Source organism: Bombus terrestris, chromosome 14 (assembly GCF_910591885.1).
Source record: "Bombus terrestris chromosome 14, iyBomTerr1.2, whole genome shotgun sequence".
Lineage (NCBI taxonomy): Eukaryota > Metazoa > Arthropoda > Insecta > Hymenoptera > Apidae > Bombus > Bombus terrestris.
In genome coordinates this window covers 1,215,531-1,237,397 of record NC_063282.1, presented here as the reverse complement: position 1 = coordinate 1,237,397, position 21,867 = coordinate 1,215,531, and the positions used below count along the sequence as shown (strand labels likewise).

Here is a 21,867-nt window from a genome sequence, read left to right as displayed (position 1 = left end):
GCCATTTTCTTCTCACCTGTTCGCGTAGATTGCGGTCTTACGAAATTACGCGAAACAACTTCGCGACCAAAGACGCCGGTCTAACGGACGTCGGATGAACCGAACGACGGCCAAAAGAACGAAACGGTTTCGTTTCCGCCGATGGGAAAGAGGATCGACTGGAAAGCGGATCGCTCCGAGTACGGCACTCGCCTCGTCGGCGATCGTTTCGACTCTCCAACCTCTCAATCGCGATTATCGAAGCGTGTACGGTCGCGGCTTTTAAAGTTCGACCGGGTTTCGATCGCCAGCACAATACGGCGTTCGTATCCATTGGCGTGCCGTTGCCTATCCGTTATCCCAAATACGTACGTATCAATGTACACGGGTTTCTGTTCTCGGGTATGTGACGATGAAACCGAGGCACGTATACTCTTCAACCGGATACCTTTCGTTGCCTGACAACCTGATCTATCGCTATTTACATAATAGACCTAACGAGAGAAAAACGAAGTCTGGCCCGGGAAAGTGAAGGGAACGCGGAAGAAAAGGTAAAAGCGTAGACGTCTAGCATGTCGTTGGATAACCCAACTATATGACACACCGGAGAAACTGCAAGTTATAAAACGTTAGTCTCGAGCTGCGATCTCCGGGGAATATCTTGCTCGAATAAAGTCTCAAAAAGGGAGGGATAAACGACGTCGGCTCTATTACCGAGGCAAACTCTTCGTAGGCGTCGTTCTCTTCGGTTGACGCACAGCGTCATCGCGTATCTTTAACGTTCCTGGATCCAGACGCTCCCGAACGGACGAATTAATCGACCACGTAACTCGATTAAATTATCGGCCTTCCCTCGTCGCCTACTAATTTCTATAGTTTAATTTTATCTTTCTTTCCTCGCGCGCTTCTTAATTCTACTTCTCCGTCCGAGTCTGTGCGAAAATCACGCCGCGACGGAGATATCGTTACGAACGCGACAAAATGTTGCTTTCTCGAAAATTTCAAAAGACAGATTTTGTTCTGACACGCGCGAGCACCGCTCGCGTCGCATCGACTCGACGAAATAACGTAAAAAGCGTATTTTACTTCTAAAGCTTCCAACGTGGTGTTTATTCGGTTCGTTAAATTTCGACGATTAAGTCGTCAACCGTGCTTTTTCTGTCCACGTCGCCGCATAATCTAACTTTGCATAATGAAACGCGACGATTGCCGAAACATTGATCATATCGCGTCTGGCTAGTTTCGAATAGCTGTTTAATAAATATCATTTAACAGCAGAGCTATCCAACGGTCAATTTGAGAAATCTGGAAAACTTGGTAAATCCGGAATTATTCGACGACTTTATGAAATCCACCGTTTCGTGTGCAAACACCTGATAAACGTATCTAAGCGATCCGGTATCGATGAAAAATGTATAAAAAACGAAGCAAACACAGTGGAAAGTGAGAATTCCGCTATCATCGGGCAACGATCGATCGGAGAAACGGAAATTGGTTTACTACCCTTTGGAGGTAGTACGATCGGCTACACAGGCAGGCTGCGTTCGCTGGTAACGCGAGATCACTCCCGTACGAAAGTTCATGGACAACGATGCAAATTGTAGCTAATATGGGATGCGTAGAGGGAAGTTGATGGGACGGCAAAACGAGACGCGAATCGTGTAAAGGACATCAGATAGCGGCGGATCGGACTATCTGACGATCCGGCTTCCGCCATCGAATTGTACGCTTGGCAAATCAGGTGGTTCGCGGGTGCGCGACGCCACGTTACCCAGTAGGATAGCACCTAATGTAATCACGATAATGGCCATGCCGGGTCAACCAAGAGCTCTACGCCATCGCTCTCGGCATCCCAGACATTCCTGTATCATCGCGTGATCTGGACATGAAAGGGGAAGAGGAATGGGAATGGAGAGGCAGTAGAACGAAGAGGAGGTGGAGGACGCAAGAGGAAGAGAATGACGATAGAAGGGAAGGGAGACGATACTCCGGTGGAATCCCGGTTACGAACGGCCGCTAACGGCCTTCCGAACAATCGTCGTCCGCCGATGCATCATCGTTCATCGACAGCATCGCAGCTTCTCTTTCGATCGCTAAAAAATAATTTCCCCGTATCGGAACCACTAGCGATGGGATCAAGTTCAATACGTACTTAGAAATCCAGGTCAAACGCAATAACCAAGCTTCGCTTCCCGACGTTTCACTAACGTATCGAGCGTGTTACTACTCGTAACACGTGATGCTTCGTTTATCGTATCGTATTAGATTGTGCGAAAAGTTTCTTTCGTTTTACGAGGAAATAATAGATGCACGACGTTTCTCGTTTTATATTATTTCGTCGAATTACGCGCGATTCGTTTTGTTCCGTTGAGATAAACGTTTCACAGACTCGATTTCACGTTTGTGCGAAGGTGCACCGTTGTAAAAAACACGTTTGCGAAAGAAAAACACTTTTCGGACAACTGGATACTTGTCAAATGTTCGTTCCATCGGGACTCGCAAATTTTCCAAAATTTATCGTCGACTACGCGTACTTCCGTGTTGCAGCGAATCTAATTTATACCTGTGGAAGGCAGATGCGATCGATTATCAGCGTAGAATTGGATTACGCGTGAAGGATTTCGACGGCGATCGAGAAAAGTAATTTTAAGAGAACAGAGAATTTTCGTAAGATAAACGTCGAACCTACTCGATCGGATCAAGTTTGCTTGTTTTCTCGAAATACTCGCACAGCAGGCAACCTACTTGCAATGTATTTGAGCCCGTCGCTAACAACCGCGTTATTCCTTCGGATATCCAAACGCGAAACACGAACGACCAAACGCGTATTACGTAATCCTGTGATTGCGTTGAAAAGACGAGACATTCTTTTCCCGAGGATTATCGCCTATAGACATCACAGTGTATCGTGCGTAACGATGCTCGTTAACGAATGGCCAACGTATCGCGCGACCCAGCAGACTCTGTTATCGTCCGAAAGCTCGGATCATCGATTCATCGTTGTCCCATTCCAACCGATCCAATCATCCCTTTTTTTTTCTCTTTTTTTTCTTTTTTTGTTTGATGCTTCTGTGAACCAATTGTCGCGAAACTTTGGAGCCGCGACGATAAAACGGAAATTTGACTCCATGGTTTTTACGTCAGAACTCCGAGCATACCTTTTACTACGATGCTTTTTTACGATAGTAATCGTACGTTGTTTCGTACAAGCGAGTAAAAAATTTGTCAGCTGTTGGGGCGCGTAAAGCCTGGCGAAATTTTACATCGACAAATTCAAAAGCATCGACTCTTTCTGACGATACAATCGACAGGTTACGGTTGATCGAACGTTGATCAAGTCTTAACCATCCTAACTATCGTAATGGCCAAACTTTCCACTACGAAATACACTGAGAAATACTACAAACTACGCAGCAACCCGTGATATATATAATTCTCGCGAACCACAGTCTCGTTCGCAAGTTTCGTCGTAGAACAGTTGCCACAAATATGGAAGAAAGCGTATCTAGTGGGAAATTCGAGCGGAAAATATTATTGCGTTGAAACAATCTTGAAACGCCGATACATGCTTAAGAAGCTACGACTGCGTGTACTTAGAGATTCAGCAGCTGATCGCTGCGACGAACACGACAGAGGTAACCAAACCGGAGAAGGCAGCAGGTGTGAGCAAAAGGAGAAACGAGCCCGTTAAACGAATTAACGTGCTCCGTGGTCCTCGAACAACTTCCATCCGACTGTGCGACCGACTTCGAGGACGGAACCAACCTATTCGTTTCATCCAGCCAAACTTTTCCCTTTAACGTCGCGGTTTTTGCCGTCCTCTTTGATCTTCCCGCTGCACAGATTTCCACGATTCGTTCTATCTCCTTGGAATCGCGTAGGGTAACGCGGCGAAAGCGTGAACCCGTGCCGCGCCGACTCTATCAGCGATGCATAATCCGTTCTTACGCGCGTCGCTTTTACGCATCGTTCGACGAATAGTTTTTTTATCCGCAATCGAGAAGCTCGCGATCGTCTCTCTAATTCGCATTATCCGCGCTCGTCGTTCGACTTTCTCGGATAATTAACTGGCCGATGGTGTAGGATTCTTTGCCGAGTAAAGTAGCCGCCACGTATCACTACGAACAATGGAAACTAAAACTCGCGGTTTCGCTCGCAAGTCCTACCAGGTTCTATGAATCGGCGTGAAAAAGCAGCGTTCGATAAAACGGGGGAGAAAAAAAAAAAAAGAAAAAGCAAGCGAAGGAAAACGAAGTAAAGCGAGATAGCGACACGGATACACGGCGGATACAGGCGAGCAGAAGAGTCATTTGCGAGTCACAGCCTACGAATGCGACAGACAATTCCACTCTCGTAGCGATCAGAAAATCGAGAGGCGCGAGAGCAACGTATATAAATCGGTACATATGCATATTTCGCCTTTGATGGTTAGATTTATTTGCATATTCGGGCAACTATCGAACGCTCCCTTCTCTAAATCGATATATTCAAACACGCATCTGACACGCCGTTGAATAACCAGAGGAAAATAACGGAGATCCAGGCCCGCAGAGTAATACGACAAAACATTGCGAGCTCTCTCTCTCGTTATGCCTGGTACGAATCGGTCGCGATTACGTATGGCGAAACGAAGGTTATCGGTTGGTGTTTCGCTGCCTTAATTGCGTGCAGCGTCAGCGGATAATTGATGAAGTAACGCGATTACCCGTATGGTCGGATAATTCTGTGGATTGTTAGGAAACCGACCATCGTGCAGCGTTGATAATCGATCGCGCGTACAATCTGTTCGTTCTATCGCGCGTGGCAGCGACAGAATAACGAAGCTATTTGTTAAGCTATCGAAATTGTTCCCTTGTCCCTTCGTAACCACGTTTGCGGCACTCGCTCGCTCAGTTTCCCGACGAATCCACCCCCCTCCCTCCCTACCTACCTACCTGCTCGGAGAAAGAACCGTGAAATTACAAAAGTAACAGGAAAATACCTTCTCTCGGCCCTTTCTTCTCTATTCTTCCTTTTCAACACTCTCGAGCCTTTTCGCTCGAGTTTTCCGCTGTTAGCAAACCTCGTGACAAAGAGAACGGATCCGAGGGACAAAGGGATTCTGTTCGAGACGAATTAACCTCCATCTTTTTTTCAATAAACTGACAACTCTGTTAGCCCGGCGTGTGACAATCCACCTCTGAAAACGAATTAACGCGGGCAGCGTGTTTTAAATCGGATGAAAAACAATTTTTCCAGTTGTTTTCGTCGTTAATTTTTCACCAGAGTATAAAAATCACTACGTACCGCGAAAGATTTAGTTCCGATCGATTTTTCGATATACGATTCCCGAACGTAACTGATAGCGTCACCTTCCGACCAGAAGGCAAACGTCAAACTACTTTCGATCAAAATCGTCGACTCGACGGTCGGTTCACGCGTGTAAGAAACGGCAGAGAAGTCGGAAAGCACTAAAGAAATCATTTTTCGGAAAAGAGAACAGCAAATACGCGAGGCGTACGCAAAATCCGCGAAAATGATGTTCTATTCGACGTAATGACTACTACGAATAAAATATAATACGCGAGCAAAGATGAAACAACCTAAATCATGCGACGATTAATTCGTTACGTGATTTCAGAAATTATTTACCCTCGATTTATAGCTCGCTAGAGTAAATCACAGAGGACGTGAGAAACTCGTGATTTTTCAAAGTCGGTATTACAGAATGTAACCATGCTTCCTCGGATAAGGTAGATTTCGCTTTCACCCATCTAAGATTAGACGAAAATCATATTACGGCGAGAAAACCGACGACTATTTCATACGTTTAACTATATTTTACCATTTAATAATACTTAAAAAGAAAATGTTTTTAAAACTTTAACTCGAGAAGATAGGATAAATATACCAAGTTTTTCGACGAAGAATATCGAAGATAAAAGTGCACGGAGAGGATCAAGGGAAATGCGAAGGAATGCGGTTCAGGAAATCGGCATCGTCTATTCGATGACATTAAAAAAACGATATTTCAGACTGTTCAAACGACGCTACTTTAATCGATACTTGACTCTAAAACTCCTTTTCACAATTCGACAAACTCCTCTGCAATCTCTCTGTGAAATTACGTCGTCCAAAAACGTTCGCTAATCGTCTTGATACCGTTGATATAACTTTCTCAAGACCGGTTCGGGAATCCGTTTTTCGGCGAGATTTTTCGTCCCAGGGAGTTCAGAAGGTATTTGAGTCTTTTCCACCAAGTTTTGTCCGGCCGATGAAAAAGGGCGATCAACCAGTTTCGACAAGGGTATCGCTTTTTCGTCCAGATTTTCAGAGCCTGGCAATGGCAAGGAGGAGACCATTTCCGTATCCTCCGTGATGCTTCGAGGGGCGTAAAAAATTCCAGGCGTTTCGGACGCTTCGGGCATTGCCAGGCTGGGAGCCGCCAAAGTTCCAACCACTCCGATAAACAACGCAATAATCTGTAACGATTCGAAAATGTCGAGTTCCTTTTTCGCATTGATCACAAAACGCGCGACGAAAGCGCGCAAACGCGCGTCCACCATGGAAATCAACGTTCGCGTGTCGCGTCTATAAATTTGAATAACAAAGGCTCGTTCGGATCGGACAAGTTGATTACATTCAAATGACTCGAAGAAAGTAACACCCGGAAAGCAATGAGAACGAACGTAGAAACGTAAAAGGATATTTCAAGTCGAAAATAACAGGCTCGCGTAGATCAAGATATTTCAAGTTTCACGCTTAAATGCAAACTTGGCTTGACTAATCGGAACGAGGGCTGGTGAATCGCGCGATATGTGCGCAAAATACGTAAAGGTATAATCTCCGAAATAACGATCTGGTATTTTCGAATTCTACTCGTCAAAGACTGGCACGCGTTACAAAGAAAGGTAGCGAGGTAAAAAAATAAATGACCGAGAAAAAGTAATCGCGAAACGAAACTTCAAATAAACGAACGTGACAACTAAGACCGAGTACGATATTGATCGAAAAGTTGAAAATGTTCCGTGCTCTGGATCGCGTCGATGTCTTACCTCGATCATGTTCGCTCGAACAACCGCGTTCAACTGTTTCCAGATCCGACATACACCGATGACGGCACTTTTATACATATACGTAGGATATACGTGGCGACACTGGTCCCACAACATGAATCGACGTTTTATTACGACGAGCCAAGCGGCCACGACAGTCGCGCCCGGGGCAATGTCTTCGTCGAATTGTTCTTTTTTTCCTCGATCGCATTTCTTTCTCTTTCTCTCTCTCTCTCTCTCTCTCTCTCTCTTTCTCGATATCCTGAGAACCTATTTACCTGTTTCCTTGCGCGCTTCGATATCCGTGAGACGCGTCGATCGCTCGACAAAACGCAGATCCGCGTTGGGAAGAGGTCGGTGTGTAAAATCGTAACGACGAGAAGAGGAAAAGCGAGCGCAGAAAATTGCGATCGTACGTAATAGCGATATATGTTCTTCCAATCTGGATTCTATATAGAACTTTCGCCGCTTCTTCGATATCGATATACATCGGCTACATAAATAAGCTATCGAACTAATAAGTTCGAACGCGTAATATTTGCATCGACTCGCACGTACGGGACGAAATGTGGAGAATATTTTATGAATTCGTACGTAAATATTATTTGAACGAGTGGAAATAAATGATTGGCGAGCAGCAGCGGGGTTCGCGATTACGTCTATTTATCTAGAACCGAGCAGGTAAATTAAGAAACAGAAGATCGCGCGGTATTCTTTGAAATTTTGTAACAACGTGCAACGAGTCTTCTCCATATTTCAGTCCCCTTTTTTTCTCCTTCTCGGTTCCTACGCGCAGACGAATAATAATCGGGTTCACTCCTACGCCGTGCTCGTTTCGTAAAACGTCTCTTTCCACCTTTTAAGGTACAACGACGTTCACGGCGGACAGAACCGATATCACGGCATATCGTAAAGTGTCATAGGCGTAACGTATGGTCATTGGAAAAGTGACGTCATTTTATCCCTCTTCCAAGCGATTACCCGCTATTATAAGCGAGATTTAGTCCCCTGTTGGCGTAAACTCGGACAACTTACAAGGAAGAAGTGACGTCACCTCGTCCATGTACCTTGACATTTCTCGCCGTCGTATCAAACTTTCCTTTCAGCCGTTGTCCAACGGCGATGATCGTCGTGTCGGCATTTACGCGCTTCCGTCGACGAGGAAATTGGAAAATTTGATCGACGTCTCTCACGCTTTTCAGATATCGCTAAAAATAAACTCCTCTACCCTGTACGCGTCTCCTATGTATCCGACGCCCGCAACACGTAGCTGTCTCGACGAACACAATTACAGCGGCGCTGGCCAAAGTATTTAAACACTTACATAAAGCGAAGGAAGAAAAATACCATGATTTAAAAACAGATGGTTCTCGCTAATGACGTAACAATTTCGATTCCTTGAAATTTCGCAAAATCAAGGAACAACGACGAGAGAAATGCGAAACAGTTTATCGGTTGGCGTTCGTAACCGTAACATTAAAAAAATAGCAACGTTCGACGATATAAATTAACTGGAAAAACGGCGTTGTAAATGAAATTGTGCGTTGATACGATGTTGATCATTAACGAGATAACTCGTTGTACGCTTCAAACGGCCAACTGATCCAACGATTTGAATCGTACAGTCGTATTAACGACTATTATGAGACGTTGATACGACAAACAAATCGGGGCGCAAGTAACGTCCTTTCGCGATAATCGGTGTGCTAGACGATCGACGCTCGAATCAGTAACGATCGAATTTTCGTTGGAAGTAACAGCACGCGACTCGGTTTTCACGATTCTTAAATTAGTCGTTGTTCTACGTGGATTCGCGTTCGCGCACGCTGCCTTCGGCGGCTTGCATCGGTTCGTTTTCATCTCGAAACAGAGAAAACCGAAAATACACGGTTTGACGTAGAACGGGCGTTACGAGTAAGCAAACGAGCAAAATCTATCTTGTATTTGTTTCCTTTCGTCTCTACACTGCGAAACGGATACCTCGGCGGTTGACTTCGTTTAAGAACAACTTCGATTCCACTAATCTCAGCTTGCGGTCCGATTCTACGCGAATTCTTCGCAATTCTAACGGAACAGCCCTTTCTTCCTCCTCGTCTTCCCTTCTAGATGAGTCGCAAGGAGATTCTTGGAAGAGCTTCGCTTTCGTTTCCCGCGGTCGACGGAATTCTCGACGTGGATCAAATTCTGCAAACGGATCCGTGGAAACAGATTGACGATTTCGTGCAACAAAACTTTACGCAAAACATCTTAAACGAGTTTAACGAACGGCTGACCCTCGAACCGAAACTCACCCCCGCAGGTAAGCGAAAAATATCTCGTTCGTAGTTGCACGAAAGGCGCGTTTTATTCCCCATTTTAACAACAGATAATACGACTCCGGAGAAAACACGAGCGACGTCATCCAGGAGATCACCTCGTAACAGTGGAGCGAGTCGAACGAACGAAGAAAAATCGCCCAAGAAGAAATTAGACGATCAGCCGGTAGGTGGTGGTGCAAAACTAAACGAGCGTAAAGAAGAAATCGCGAAAAAGAGTGGCAAGGCGAAAGTATCGACGAGGAAAGAGCAGAAGGTTAGCAAAAGCGAAGCTTTTTCTTTCGTTCGTGTTTCCGACTTGCCTTCTACTTGCGACAAAGGTATCTAAGGACGATATAGGCAATACTAAAGAATCGAAAACTTATTCGCAGCAGTTGGAAGATGTCCCAAAAGTAACCGTCGAGAAATCAAGAGCAACGATACCCAATAAAAGAAGCGGAGAGTGTGAAAACGAGAAAAAGGAGAGAATCGTCGACGATCCATCCGAAACGAAAAATACAGATTCGATGAACGATCAAATGGAAAATACAGCAAAGGTCGTGAGCACGAAATCCGTGAATCCGTCGAAGAGCACGGATTTAAAGTCACCGTTTAGAACAAGTACGCCGAGACGCGACGAAGATTTCGAACAGGACAATCTCACTGGCAAGCAGGCTATCGCTATTACGGAGCACAATATTTCGGCGTCTAATTCTTCCGTGAAACGTAACGCTTCGACGAACGACTGCAACGCAAGAGATGCTTGCGTGACAAAGGATTTAAGCAACAACAATAACACCGATTCTAAGAAGGACGAGAGTAAGAAAAAAAAGGTAAGATGCAAGCATAAAAAGAAGAAGAAAGTAACGAAAGAGAAGAAGCCCGAAAGTAACAAAATATCGGACGTATCGATAAAGACAAGGTCGAGATGCAAGAAACACGATAAACAAATGGCAATTACAGGTAAACCAGTGATCGTGTTTGTTTTCGCGTTCGATCGCGCAACTCTTTCGTTACGTCGTTTGTGAGTAATCGATTGTTTGCACGATAGAGACGAAGCAGATCGGTAAAGAGAAGCATTTACTGAAACAACGCCGAAGACGTTACAAAGGAAAGATACGACGGATCGAAAGAAAGGTAGATCGGGCCATGGAAACGTATATTCATCACGTCACACGTATAATTAAGAAAATAGGTTATTTACCAGGTATCCTGTTGCTTTTCGAAGTCTTTACGAGCACAACGTATATATTATGTTTATCTACTTCGCGCGTTTTTTCTTACAGAAGACAGTTCGTGCTCCGATGACAACGACAGTTATTCCGATTTCTCCAACGAATCGTCTTACTGTAGTTCCTATTGTTCCGATAGTTGCTGTTCCTATTGTTCCAATGGTTGCTATTCCTCTTGCGATTACTCAGAGTACTCTCTGTTTTCTTGTTCTTGTTCTTCTTCTTCCTCTTCCCCTTGTTCCTCTCCTTCTTCTTCTTCTGCGCGTGGACTCATGTTCCGGTCGAAGGCGAAATGAATACACTACGGATTAATGATTTGTCGAACAAAGTTTTTACAAATGAGATTAATGTTGATAGATCGTTAATTTTCTTATAACGTCGTTTATCTTTACATCCAATTTATCGAGTTAACGTGAAATTATATGTACGTGGATGTTTGTACGAATGAGAGGTATATAAATAAAGAATTTGTTACGTATTCCCGAAAATGTCGAATTTTGTATTCGTTAACTAAACGATAGAATAGTTGCTTTTGTAAGAACGGTCGACGATAAATCCAGCATACCTTGCTACCATATATTTTTCTTGTTTCAGAATTTAGAAGGCGAAGCAAATCATATTCGTAACAGTGTAAATTTGCGCATGCAATGGACATAGCGTAGTTACGAGCTGCTCGATCATTACGACCGTAAGAAAAAGATATGTTCCTCGAAACGCACGCATCCTTCAACGAGGTGAGAATGCCTCGACGATAGAGGTGTTACGGGTCTAATGAGTCGAAACGAAATAGTTACGCGATACGTCGTATTACCTATTTCTATCGTAACGGTTTTCTCTATTTATATCTTCGATATTGCCGTCGTTGCACTGGTATGTACGATCCATCCCTATGGACATCGTATACTTGACATACATGTTAAAAATACTTTCTGGTTTAAATTAAATTCCACCTCAGGAGTATGCGTATTATTTGGCCATCGGTAGTACTATTATATTCGGCCATCGTGCGTACGCGTGTCTCACGATCACGAAATCACACGTTCGAACATCGTTTGCCGTTAAGCATACGCATACCGTTATACCGATGCAACGGAGAACAACGAACCTGAGATCGCTACTTTTGCACGTGCTAAGACGAAAGAGCGGAACCACTCGAGACGTATCTGCCGGCGGAAAATCGTTAACTTATAAATCTCTCGTCTCAAGAACGAAATTTACGATCTGAATGGCATTTCCGTTGGTTCAATAGCGGAAAAACACGCATACTCGATACGAGGAAACATCGAGTAGACAGCGCAACGTTTTGATACTATCAATCAACTTTTAGAAACCAAGGAAAACAGAATGTATTTTGCTCACGATGCAAATTCTGCATTTGATCGTGCTCTGATCCATCGATTCTTCACGCGTTAAGCTTTAGCTTCGATCCGGATGATCTTTAGCGTTCAAGGAAAATGTTTACGTACGACCGAAACAAGAAATCGATTTCTTTGCATTTTCGTTCGTGAGAAAATCGCTAGGAAGATACGAGTCGGTTGAAACTGTAGCGCGCAATTGAAATTAAATTAAATTTAAGACATTGACGCGTCTGATGATTAAAAAAAAAAAGCAATTCGGCAATTTAGCCGAAACTTATTACATCTTCTAGAGATAGAGAATACGACTTGGTCGGAAATAACTGAAAAAAGAAACGGCAGAAAAATTAACATCCGACGAATAAATGCAATTGCATTCAAGACATAATTGACCTTATTTAGAAAGCAATTGGAGAGAATGACAGTTTTTTTACAAAGTAGAAACACGCATCGTTTAATCGTCTATGTTTCATACCCTTACTCGATCTACGTCTGCGCGTGGCGGCCGGGTCTATAAAAGCGACGCAGGGCGTCGCGACGGCTCCAGACGCGACATACGCGCATAGCTGAAAATGTGACATCGAAGGACGTAGCGGTTTTCTTATCACCATCGTTGACAGTTTTTTCAATTTCTGTGAAAGATCGCCAAAACTTCGAAGGCTGTCGCGAGGATTTCCAAGACGGTTGCTTCTTGTGTATCGTTGGTATTTATGGTAATTGCGTATCGTGACGCACAGTGAAAATGTAACTGAAGGGGCAGGCACGATCGTTTGTGACAAGTTCCAAGGTGAAAGCCTGTTCTCAGTGAATTGGACGATTACGTTAAAATTAATTCGTCATTCCGCAGACACGCCTTTTTCATCGCCTAAAGGATTACTACCAACGTGGTAAGTTGCTTAGAAGGCCGTGACACGATGAAATTAAATCTATCGCAATCTATCAGACGTTCAACCCTTGTAAATCGAATCGAACACGTAGTTATCGATTTTAATGGGCAACGATGTTGACAGGAACGAGACGCAATGCGATTAACGTTAAGGACAACGTTAAGCGGATCAAAATTGGAGTATAACGGAGAGAAAGATGTAGCTTAACCGGCAGATACAAATATATCTTTTCTCTCTCTTGCTTTCGTTCTTTCTCTCTCCTTCTTAGCCTTTTAATCGGTCTTTCTCTCAAAGTGTTCGTTAACCGTAAAGACACAAGCCAAAATATTACTTCGCTAATCTCTCGCACGCGTTAAAATAGCCCCGGTAAACAGAAACGCTAAATATAACTCGTGTCCAAAAGTTTGTCAGAACAAACCGGTAAGAACCGGCGGTAGTTGTAAGAAAAAATAATCGCCTATGACTTCTACGAATTTACAAAGCGCGATTTGCGTAAAGATACGAGACACGTGTGCGCACGGGATGAAATCAGGAGAAGAATTATTTCGAGAAGAAACGACAGTAACGACGTTACGACCGGCGATAAAATCGAATCGCGTAACCAAAGAATTGTAAACGTCGATCGTTACTTTGCAAATGAATCAGCGTCTTAAAAAGTGACTCGCCATCGGTTACAAAGACGAGGCCGAATCGACCAGTCAATTTTTCTACGTCGATACGATTTCCCGAATCCCGACGTTTCTCTTTTCTTTTATCTCGTGTTCCACCTTAAATAGAAATCGAGACAATACGAACTATAACGAAACGGTTTGACGCGCGTTGCTGCAGCGAAATCCTTGCTATTGATCTAGGCAGCTCAAAAGGTCCTGGGTTCACCCGGCCAACCTCCGGCGTTCTCCCCTCGCCTCTCCAGCCCATATTTCGTCCTTCGCCTACACGAACCATCAGGACGATTTTTCTTCCTATTTTTCGCACGACCTTACAACGAACAAATGCATCGTTCTTCCACTTTAGGAAAACCAACCGACTTGCTTCTCGCTCGTTTATCTTCGTGTTTATAAACCGTGTAACACGTATAAGACGTACAAGATAAAAAAGTAATTAATAGAAAATCGTCGCGTTAATCGTTTAGATATAGAAACTCGATTGTCTTGGCTAGCGTTTGGACGAGCAAGGGCAAGGGCGATTCTGGAATCGCAGCAGCGAGAGTGCGATGCCCTCTGTGACGGAAAGCCGACCAAGTGCTAAACTCGTTTCACGCTCGATCGGCCGTATCGGCGACACCACGATGGTTTGCAATTGTGCGCATCGATGACGCAAACGAAATGAAAAGACTTTTCATCGAACGTTCGAATTAGGAGGATTAGGGACGCGAATGTAAGAACTTGCGGCAGACCGATCGATTTTAATGCGTACGCGTGGCGACGATACGAGTTTTCTCAAAAGTTTTCTTAGAATTTTAATACGACCGGTCTATCGGCCTGATTTCAGATGAAACTTCACGAGAAAAAGGAGTCCGGAATACACAGAGTGCAGGAGATTCCTTTGGAGGAGTTGGATCTGTCGAAGGAGTATGAAGTGGAGAAGACGCTCGGCGAGGGTAGTTTCGCCAAAGTTTTACTAGCGACTCATCGAGCGACGCGAACGAGAGTCGTGCTGAAAGCCGTCCATCAAGAACTCACTACGGAGAAGGACTTTTTCCGCGAATTTCACTACTCGTACCATTTGAGCCCGCATCCGAATATATTGTGCTCGTACGCGGTCGCGTTCAAAGCGGAGAAGTGTTTCGTTTTCGCGCAAGAATACGCTCCTTACGGAGATCTAGCGGGCAACGTGAGAGCCGGAGGGTTGAGCGAGGAAGCGTGCAAAAGGATCGCCAGCCAGCTCTGCTCCGCTCTCGATTTCATTCATTCGAAGCAGCTCGCACACCGAGACATCAAACTGGAAAATGTACTGGTGTTCGCGCTCGACATGTCCAAGATCAAACTGTGCGATTTCGGGTGCACGAGGCGCGAAGGAACTCTCGTTAACAAGATCCGATGCACTTGGCTACCCTTCCAACCACCCGAAATCTACGAAATAGTGAAAAACGAGAGGTACGCATGCAAGAGGAGCGCCGATTGCTGGCAATTCGGCATCGTGCTGTTCGTCTGCCTGACTGGAAATCCACCGTGGCAGACTGCCGATCTGATTCAGGATCCGGAATATTCGGCCTTTCAAAGGTGGCTGAAGAGAAGAACCACCAAAGTTCCACCAACGTTCAGACGATTCACGCCCAGATTACTGCGATACTTTAGGCGGACGTTCGAGCACAAACCTGAAAAAAGGCCGCACGTAACCGAGATCAACAAGTATCTGAAGGATTCCTGGTGCGTAAACAAAATCAGTCACAGCGCCACGTCCACGTTGGTAGACGCTAGCGAAGGAATACCGAGGAGAGGCGACAGTCTACTTTACCTGGACACCGTCCTAGACGACCAACGAAACGTCGACGAGAACAAGAACAAGCTGAGGAAGCTTCTGAATAGTTACGGCCTGGAGACGACGATCGATCAGAAAGTCGTGACCAAGAGGATCTGGGAATGGGTGATGCAGTGCGATTCGAACATCGCGGAGCCGGCATTCGTCGGTAGCCTCGGGACAGAAACCATGTGAGGGATGGTGAAAGCTTCTAGCGAACCTTGCCTTAGAAGCGATCGTCAGGAACGAAAGTACAGTTTCGGTGGCTTCGATGCTGCCCGCGACGAAGACACTTCGTCGTCCCTACAATGTGCCAAAGCAACGTTCGAAAGAGCGGCGACGAACTCGCCATCGATCTTCCATTAGGTCGGTGCATCGTCGCTTCCGCACAGCGGCGTCGCGTCGAATTTCCACCGACGGCCGATATGGACGCGAAAAAGTGTGATAATCCTTCTATCATCTTCCTCCACTCGTTACACATTTCTTCCTTTGTTTCCTGCTCATCGTGCCCATTCGACTCATTCGCGTAACGCCGTTCTTCTCATTTTCCTTCCTCTTTTCTTCCTTTCCTCGCTAGATTCCTCGCTACATCAATCTTCTCTACGAGCGGACCAATTATCGACAAATGTATGTGCGTATATACACAAACATGTATATATTATCACGTACGGGCATCTTTTCGTACACTTCCTCTCCCGTGAACGAATCTTCGACGACGAGAATCGCCTAAAAACTGTAGGAAATAGCCGAGTGCGATGAAGGCGAAATTACGGGCGATTCTCTTCCTTTCCAGTAAAGAATACGAAACGTATGTGATAAAACAAACTCGTTAAGACTGCGGCGAATGCGAGCGTAACTGCGATCGGTGTTTTCGGTGTCGACTATAGAGACAATAATGACTGCGGATTTCCTAGTAATTTATTACGTTATGATAATTATACTGTAGTTTAACGAACGGTAACCGGTAGGGGTCACTGTACGAGGCCTTGCGTGAAATCGAACAATTCGTTCCATCGTGTAAACGTATGAAGATTCGAGAAAGAAACAGACGAAGAACGTTCTAAACGCTCGAGACGAAGATGGAGCGAATTTGGAAGAACTCGAACAGAGATTAAGCGGTATTTAGTGTCGTTAAGCGATATAACGTATGTATACACATAGCGCGCATATATTCTTCTAGCAATTTATCGGTAGAAGGAGCGATTATATAGAAATGATCGATGGTACACAATTTGGTAGAGCTACATTACCACAAAACAGCAAGCTACACATACGTAACACGGTTCTTCCCCCGCGTGACGCGAAATTTGTATGTAATTAGCAAACTTGTAGAAACGTTACGAACGATAAACAAAACAGATAGAAGGGAAGAAGTACGAAGTATGAACAACGCGTTAGACCTCCGTTAACGCGAAGCAATGTTTTCTATATAAACGATATCGAAATAAATACATTAAACATAAATAATTGCAATTATCTATGAAATAATCTACGTAAGATAGTGTTCCCTCGAGTCGCTCTAGTCTCTTTCCCAACTACGTTCAGGAAACAGCATTTCTCGCAATTTTATCAGAGTTGTAGCGAAACAAAAAGAAAGAAGAAAAAGTTATCCAAAGAACGTAACAAACGAAGATTACCGAATGCAGTGCGTTTGCTTGGGCGGAGAAAAAAAGATTGTCGCATATTCCGCAAAGTTCTAACGAACGCAGCTGCTACCCGCACGAGAAACATTTTTCTTTCTCGCTGCCCTTCAATTCTCGCGTCTCAAGTAGAAAAGAGAGCAACTAAGAGGACCATCGAGGAATACTTGACTTTTGACCTTTTCCTTTTCCCGTATCCGTGACTGTCGCGGCCGAACGTGCCACTTGTCCGATTTGACACACCCTTGACCTACGTGATACCTATTTTTTCCATTCGTCAAGTATCCTACTTATTTTCTATATGTATAACTAATCGTTTCGACGAGTAAACGCGTAAAACCGACGCTTTTCGATAAGCGTATGGGGGAAAAAATAAAAGATATCGTCGTAAACAAAAAACATTCTTTTGCGAGATACAATCTGAAGATTTCGAGAGAGAGAGAGAGAGAGATATGCGTGTAACGTGCGTGGATTTCTTCAAACTTATCCACGGTAGAAACTAAAGTGGAATCGGAAAATTTATTACGCGATTCGAGAGAGAAGCGAACGATTCGCGGAATCGTTGGCTGTGATATTTCGGAAATTGTTCGCGCAAGCAGAACAAGCAACGTTCAAGTTAGAGAACCATACATTTCCCTGAATAACGATCCGTTCTTAACTATTGACGTAGACGCAGTCCAGGAAAAAGCAGATTAGCAAACGTCAAACTGCGCCAACGTGCATTCGGCTTTTATCGTATCTGGATACAATGGATATTTTGGGCCTACGCGTTGCTATTTCCGCGCGTCGCACGTTTATTCTGAATCGTTTGCTTTCCCAAGTTACATGCTTCTCTTACAACGTGCGAATGTATTTATCTCGTGTAGGAACATGTTTACCTACGTACGTCCAAAATTAACACGAGATAGCAAAAACGCGATTAAGGAGCAGTATATTCGATTCAATTATATTTCTTATCGTCGTTCGATAAAATTCCATATAAGTCTACCATATATAAATACCACGCTAATCATTCTTTCATTTGATCATTAGGATCATTACCAAATTTTCAATACTTCTCACCTTTTTACCTAGAGACGCGAGTAACGTGATTTTTTTTCTTTCTGTTCTCTCGTCATACGCTGCCTTTATGTCCTCGCTACTTTTATAAACATACCGAATTTTCGTTTTCAAATCAGCTGTTTTTAAAGATGAGCATATAGCTGATTTGATCAGGCTCCAAACATTTTCAATGGTATTCAAATCGGGAGTGGATATCTGGCCGTGGATATACGCGGATATTCTTCGACATGGTACAGTAATAAATTCAATTAATTCGTTAATATATAATCATCTACGGCTATCTGTAACTTCTTATAGCTGAACAAGTGAAATTTCTACGTATGGTCTCAATTCGATGATCAGAGGCTGTAACAATTGGAAGACGAGTATAGAATAACAAAAATAAATGTGAAAGAAGGAAGAGAAAATGAAACGATATATCGTAGAGGCGTAACGAAAGCACGCCGAGACCGTGAATTTCAAAGCAGAGTGGAAGGGAAAGAAAGTTGAGGCAACGGACGGCACGTCGCCGAGTATCTCGTCATCGATCCTCCGGTCCAACAGCCCGACGTCTATTTTCATATAGGCTAACCTATTTATATATACGGACAATGTTCCACTTTTATCGGCCGATGAGAGCAGCGAGTTACCGCGCGTCACGTCGCGTCAAGGCGCGACATATCAGCGTTGACCGCTGCTCGGAGCACCGTACTAATTTGCATCGCGTTATTCACGTGTTGACCGGTACCATGCACGTTCTATCTCACGAGTATGTATCTTCGCATACGTTACGTAGGTATACCTCCAACTGCTAACATGCCTCCAAGTTTTACGACCTCTTCTTCGATTTCTTTGACGTCAAAGGGGCACTCTCAAGACGATAACACGCATCTTTCGTTAGGTATCAGCAACAAGGGACTCGACAAATATAATACGACGAGACGAAAATTGTTCGAGTATCAGGGAGAAAAATAGTAAAAATGAAACGGATACTCACTAGATTATAAAGTGTCATCGGACGAGGGCTGAATCAAGTTTTCCTAACTTTCTTGCGTCTTTGAAAATGCCTTCCACAACCTGTCAAATTCAACGACGAATGGCTTTACCAACGAATGCTGGTTAGTCACTATAATGTGGTCAAAGTTTCCAAAAAATGCAGACATGGTCCAGTTTGTGCTACCAGTGATTACTAAATCGTTGTCCACGATCATGAACTTATGATGCATCAGACCATCCTGACATATTAATCTAATCGCGATTCCTGAAACGCAAAATATTTCGGCGTTCGAAAAAAAGAATTAATTCAAATGCTGGTAGCCAATGATCAGATCCAACTACGAGTCTCGATGATATTTATCGCGTACCATTATTATAGAATAACGCCGTTTGTGCGGCATCGTTAGAGCCCATTTGCCGATCCAGTATTATTCGAATAAGTACACCTCGTTTATGAGCGTTCACAATTGCATTTGACAACGAATGGCAAGTGAACATGTACATACAAACGTCCAAACTTTGTTTTGCATGATTCATATAGCTTTCTATATGTCTATAACATTATTTATCATTTGTTAGAAGCCATTTTTTAAAAGCATGATAAATCGCGCATTACCTCAAATATCGAACCGGACAATTGTTTTTAGGACAGGTCATCTTGGTAGTGAAGTGTGTTCGACAAAGAGTAGATTCATTGGTAAAAAACATGACCTCAGAAATGTCATGTTTCGATTTAGGTATCTGTACTTCCAGCACTTTGCGCGTATTTACATAATTACTCCACACGTTATGAACTCTTTTGTAGATATACCAAAGAACTTCCGACGCAAGAACTGCTCCCCCCACTAGCAGAATTTTATTGTTTCTCATTTCTACAACAAAACTTTATATTTTACATTTACAAATAAAAATATAACGTATAATACCACGGAAATTTTATCGGTCTATCTATACACGTTCTCGCGGTAGTGATTTGTTTTACGCGCGCTTGTAAACCACGCCATGTTTTACAGCGCATGAGTGAGTAATGAAAAACCAATCAAAATATCATCGTTCAATGATGTAACTGACAAACGGGTAAATATTTATGAGATTTCTCCGAATTTACAAGTACCATTGGAGGCAAATAATACTTAAGGAAATATAGAAACTACACATTAAAATACTATAACCTAAATAATAAAACTTTAGTGTAAATCGAATAACGTTACTAATCTCTTGATTCTGTTGTATAATCATAAATACGATGCAACACACCTGCACATGTACCTTTAAGATCTTTAAAGTGTCGTAATTTCTGTTTTATGGAAAAAGAAACAATCGAATCGGTAAATCGGTAACTTTGCCGCCAGTAATTGTAACAAACAAGCGTAACGCTCGTGAATTTAGCTTTCAGTACTGGCAACTTTTACTCGCCTAGAATTCCTAGATACATTGTGTTGAGATGTTGAGAATATTTCTTACCCCGATTGAAACAACCAATTGAAATAGAATCGCTATTGTATTTAAATAGAAAGAAAATCGATGCAAAAGAAAATGATTAAGCGTTTACCTTTATTAAATCTCGTATAAAAAATGTCTCGGAGTATTATAGAAATCCAATAAAAAATTTGCTAGCTTTGTCCCATTTGTTTAGATATAAATTCTTTATCCCTATTCCAAAGAATGTTACATATAGTATTCAACTGATAAGAACAATCAAACACTTCAGATCTCATAGAAGGTTTATTAATATCAATTCTAATAACTTTAACTTTCCATTTGTCCTCAAATTCTTTTATACGTGTGTCTTCTATTGTAGAACTCGACCATGGCTTAAATCTACAAAATATCGAGATCCAATTAACTATTCTTACCAACAGATAACAAAGAAAAGAGAACTCGATTATGATAAATTACTTTGTCCCTATCACTATATTTGCTGGTTTTTCTTTTATAGCTGCCATAGTATTCATCAAATATGGAACGTCATTAAATCCTGTTGCATCGTCGAAAGAAAATACAGAACATATAGCATCTACTTTGTCTTTACAAGCCTAAAAATTTAAGACAATGTCACTCTTTGATATCCCATTTCAATATATCCTATCTTTATACTGTACGTACGGGTAATATGTGATTATATTTTTTAATGCTTGTTTCCGATGTATCCCAAAACTGTAATTTAAACAACACAACTTTGTCCCATATTTTAACTGGCCAAAATACATTCGTCTTTTTTATCCCATTAGTTTCAGTATAATTACTGGATTCTAATACTCCGGCAAGACGAGCTACAACAGCAGTTTTCCCTACTCCAGATCTCCCAACCATAAAAATTTTATATGTAACTTCTTCGATTGAAGATGGTAGGGGAGGTCTTTCAAGAATACCTAAGGGATTTTACAAAGAAAAATAACCAACAAATGTATACAATGAAGAATCATTCATTTGACTAACGCTTTTTACCATAAAATCTCCTTTTCTTTGATGTGTTTACATAGAAATGATGCATTAGTGATTCTCCCTCCACAGAATGCAGCCAATTCACATTTATTGCCGTCATTATATAGCTGTTAAAAATCAGAAGATATGGAAGCCTGATAAATTTTCGATAAACATAAGCAACTATAACAAAGACGCTATATTCTCTATAAGATTAAGGTTACCGTGCGATGATTCTATCTTAAAAGTCGATCGCTGCTCGTAAATTATTGGAAAAAAAAGAAAAAAAAGATAAAAGAGTGGAACGGTGAAGATCCACTTTCTTCCGTACTGTAAATGTCTTTAACTTTAATTCTCAATGACTAGTGAGAATTTTTAAAAATATCACTTCTTTTCTATTCATTTCACCTGGTTTCACCAACTCCAAAAAATGATACATTTTACAAGTGCGACAACTATAACTCACAAATTTGTATGCAACCAGCGGGCTCTACGAATCTCGTGTGCATACGTAACTTCTCAACA

At 42.8% G+C, this 21,867-nt stretch overlaps 4 protein-coding genes across 10 annotated transcripts in view; 2 read left to right on the top strand and 2 right to left on the bottom strand.

Annotated features, from left to right (window-relative positions):
- The window catches only part of LOC110119140 (mitochondrial cardiolipin hydrolase), a 58,942-nt gene extending 38,507 nt beyond the window's left edge, over positions 1–20,435 (bottom strand). Inside the window, exons 1-5 of one of the 4 annotated variants that reach the window (XM_012315784.3) lie at positions 20,176–20,433; positions 19,535–19,801; positions 19,287–19,471; positions 18,920–19,183; positions 6,286–6,440 (exon numbers count right to left, since the gene is read on the bottom strand). In XM_012315784.3, coding sequence (XP_012171174.1) covers positions 18,963–19,183; positions 19,287–19,471; positions 19,535–19,801; positions 20,176–20,183 — 681 coding nt within the window. In that variant the 5' untranslated portion in view covers positions 20,184–20,433 and the 3' untranslated portion in view covers positions 6,286–6,440; positions 18,920–18,962. Of the gene's footprint in view, positions 1–6,285; positions 6,441–10,447; positions 10,841–17,381; positions 18,289–18,919; positions 19,184–19,286; positions 19,472–19,534; positions 19,802–20,175 lie in introns of those variants that run through there. The other 3 variants (XM_048412251.1, XM_020866459.2, XM_048412252.1) reach the window with 3 other exon arrangements.
- On the top strand, positions 8,818–11,027 carry LOC100648144 (pre-mRNA-splicing factor CWC22 homolog). 4 transcript variants are annotated; one of them, XM_012315777.3, is made up of 6 exons: positions 8,818–8,927; positions 9,120–9,312; positions 9,379–9,584; positions 9,700–10,270; positions 10,359–10,514; positions 10,594–11,027. In XM_012315777.3, the coding sequence occupies exons 2-6, from the start codon at positions 9,120–9,122 to the stop codon at positions 10,833–10,835; spliced, it is 1,368 nt and encodes a 455-aa protein (XP_012171167.2). In that variant the 5' UTR covers positions 8,818–8,927; the 3' UTR covers positions 10,836–11,027. The 4 variants fall into 4 exon arrangements, with proteins under 4 accessions (XP_012171167.2, XP_012171170.2, XP_012171169.2 ...); XM_012315780.3 differs by lacking the exon at positions 8,818–8,927 and having other exon boundaries at positions 9,379–9,494; positions 9,703–10,270; XM_012315779.3 differs by lacking the exon at positions 8,818–8,927 and having other exon boundaries at positions 9,379–9,494.
- LOC100648258 (serine/threonine-protein kinase meng-po) lies at positions 12,420–16,705 on the top strand. The gene is made up of 2 exons (XM_003400333.4): positions 12,420–12,781; positions 14,273–16,705. Exon 2 carries the CDS (start codon positions 14,273–14,275, stop codon positions 15,434–15,436), a length of 1,164 nt encoding a protein of 387 aa, XP_003400381.1. The 5' UTR covers positions 12,420–12,781; the 3' UTR covers positions 15,437–16,705.
- LOC100648454 (ciliogenesis and planar polarity effector 2) lies at positions 19,753–21,802 on the bottom strand. The gene is made up of 6 exons (XM_020866457.2): positions 21,567–21,802; positions 21,367–21,470; positions 21,025–21,290; positions 20,818–20,954; positions 20,471–20,739; positions 19,753–19,790 (listed from the first exon to the last, which is right to left on the bottom strand). Exons 2-5 carry the CDS (start codon positions 21,461–21,463, stop codon positions 20,532–20,534), a joined length of 708 nt encoding a protein of 235 aa, XP_020722116.1. The 5' UTR covers positions 21,464–21,470; positions 21,567–21,802; the 3' UTR covers positions 19,753–19,790; positions 20,471–20,531.
- Positions 21,803–21,867: the final 65 nt, after the last annotated feature.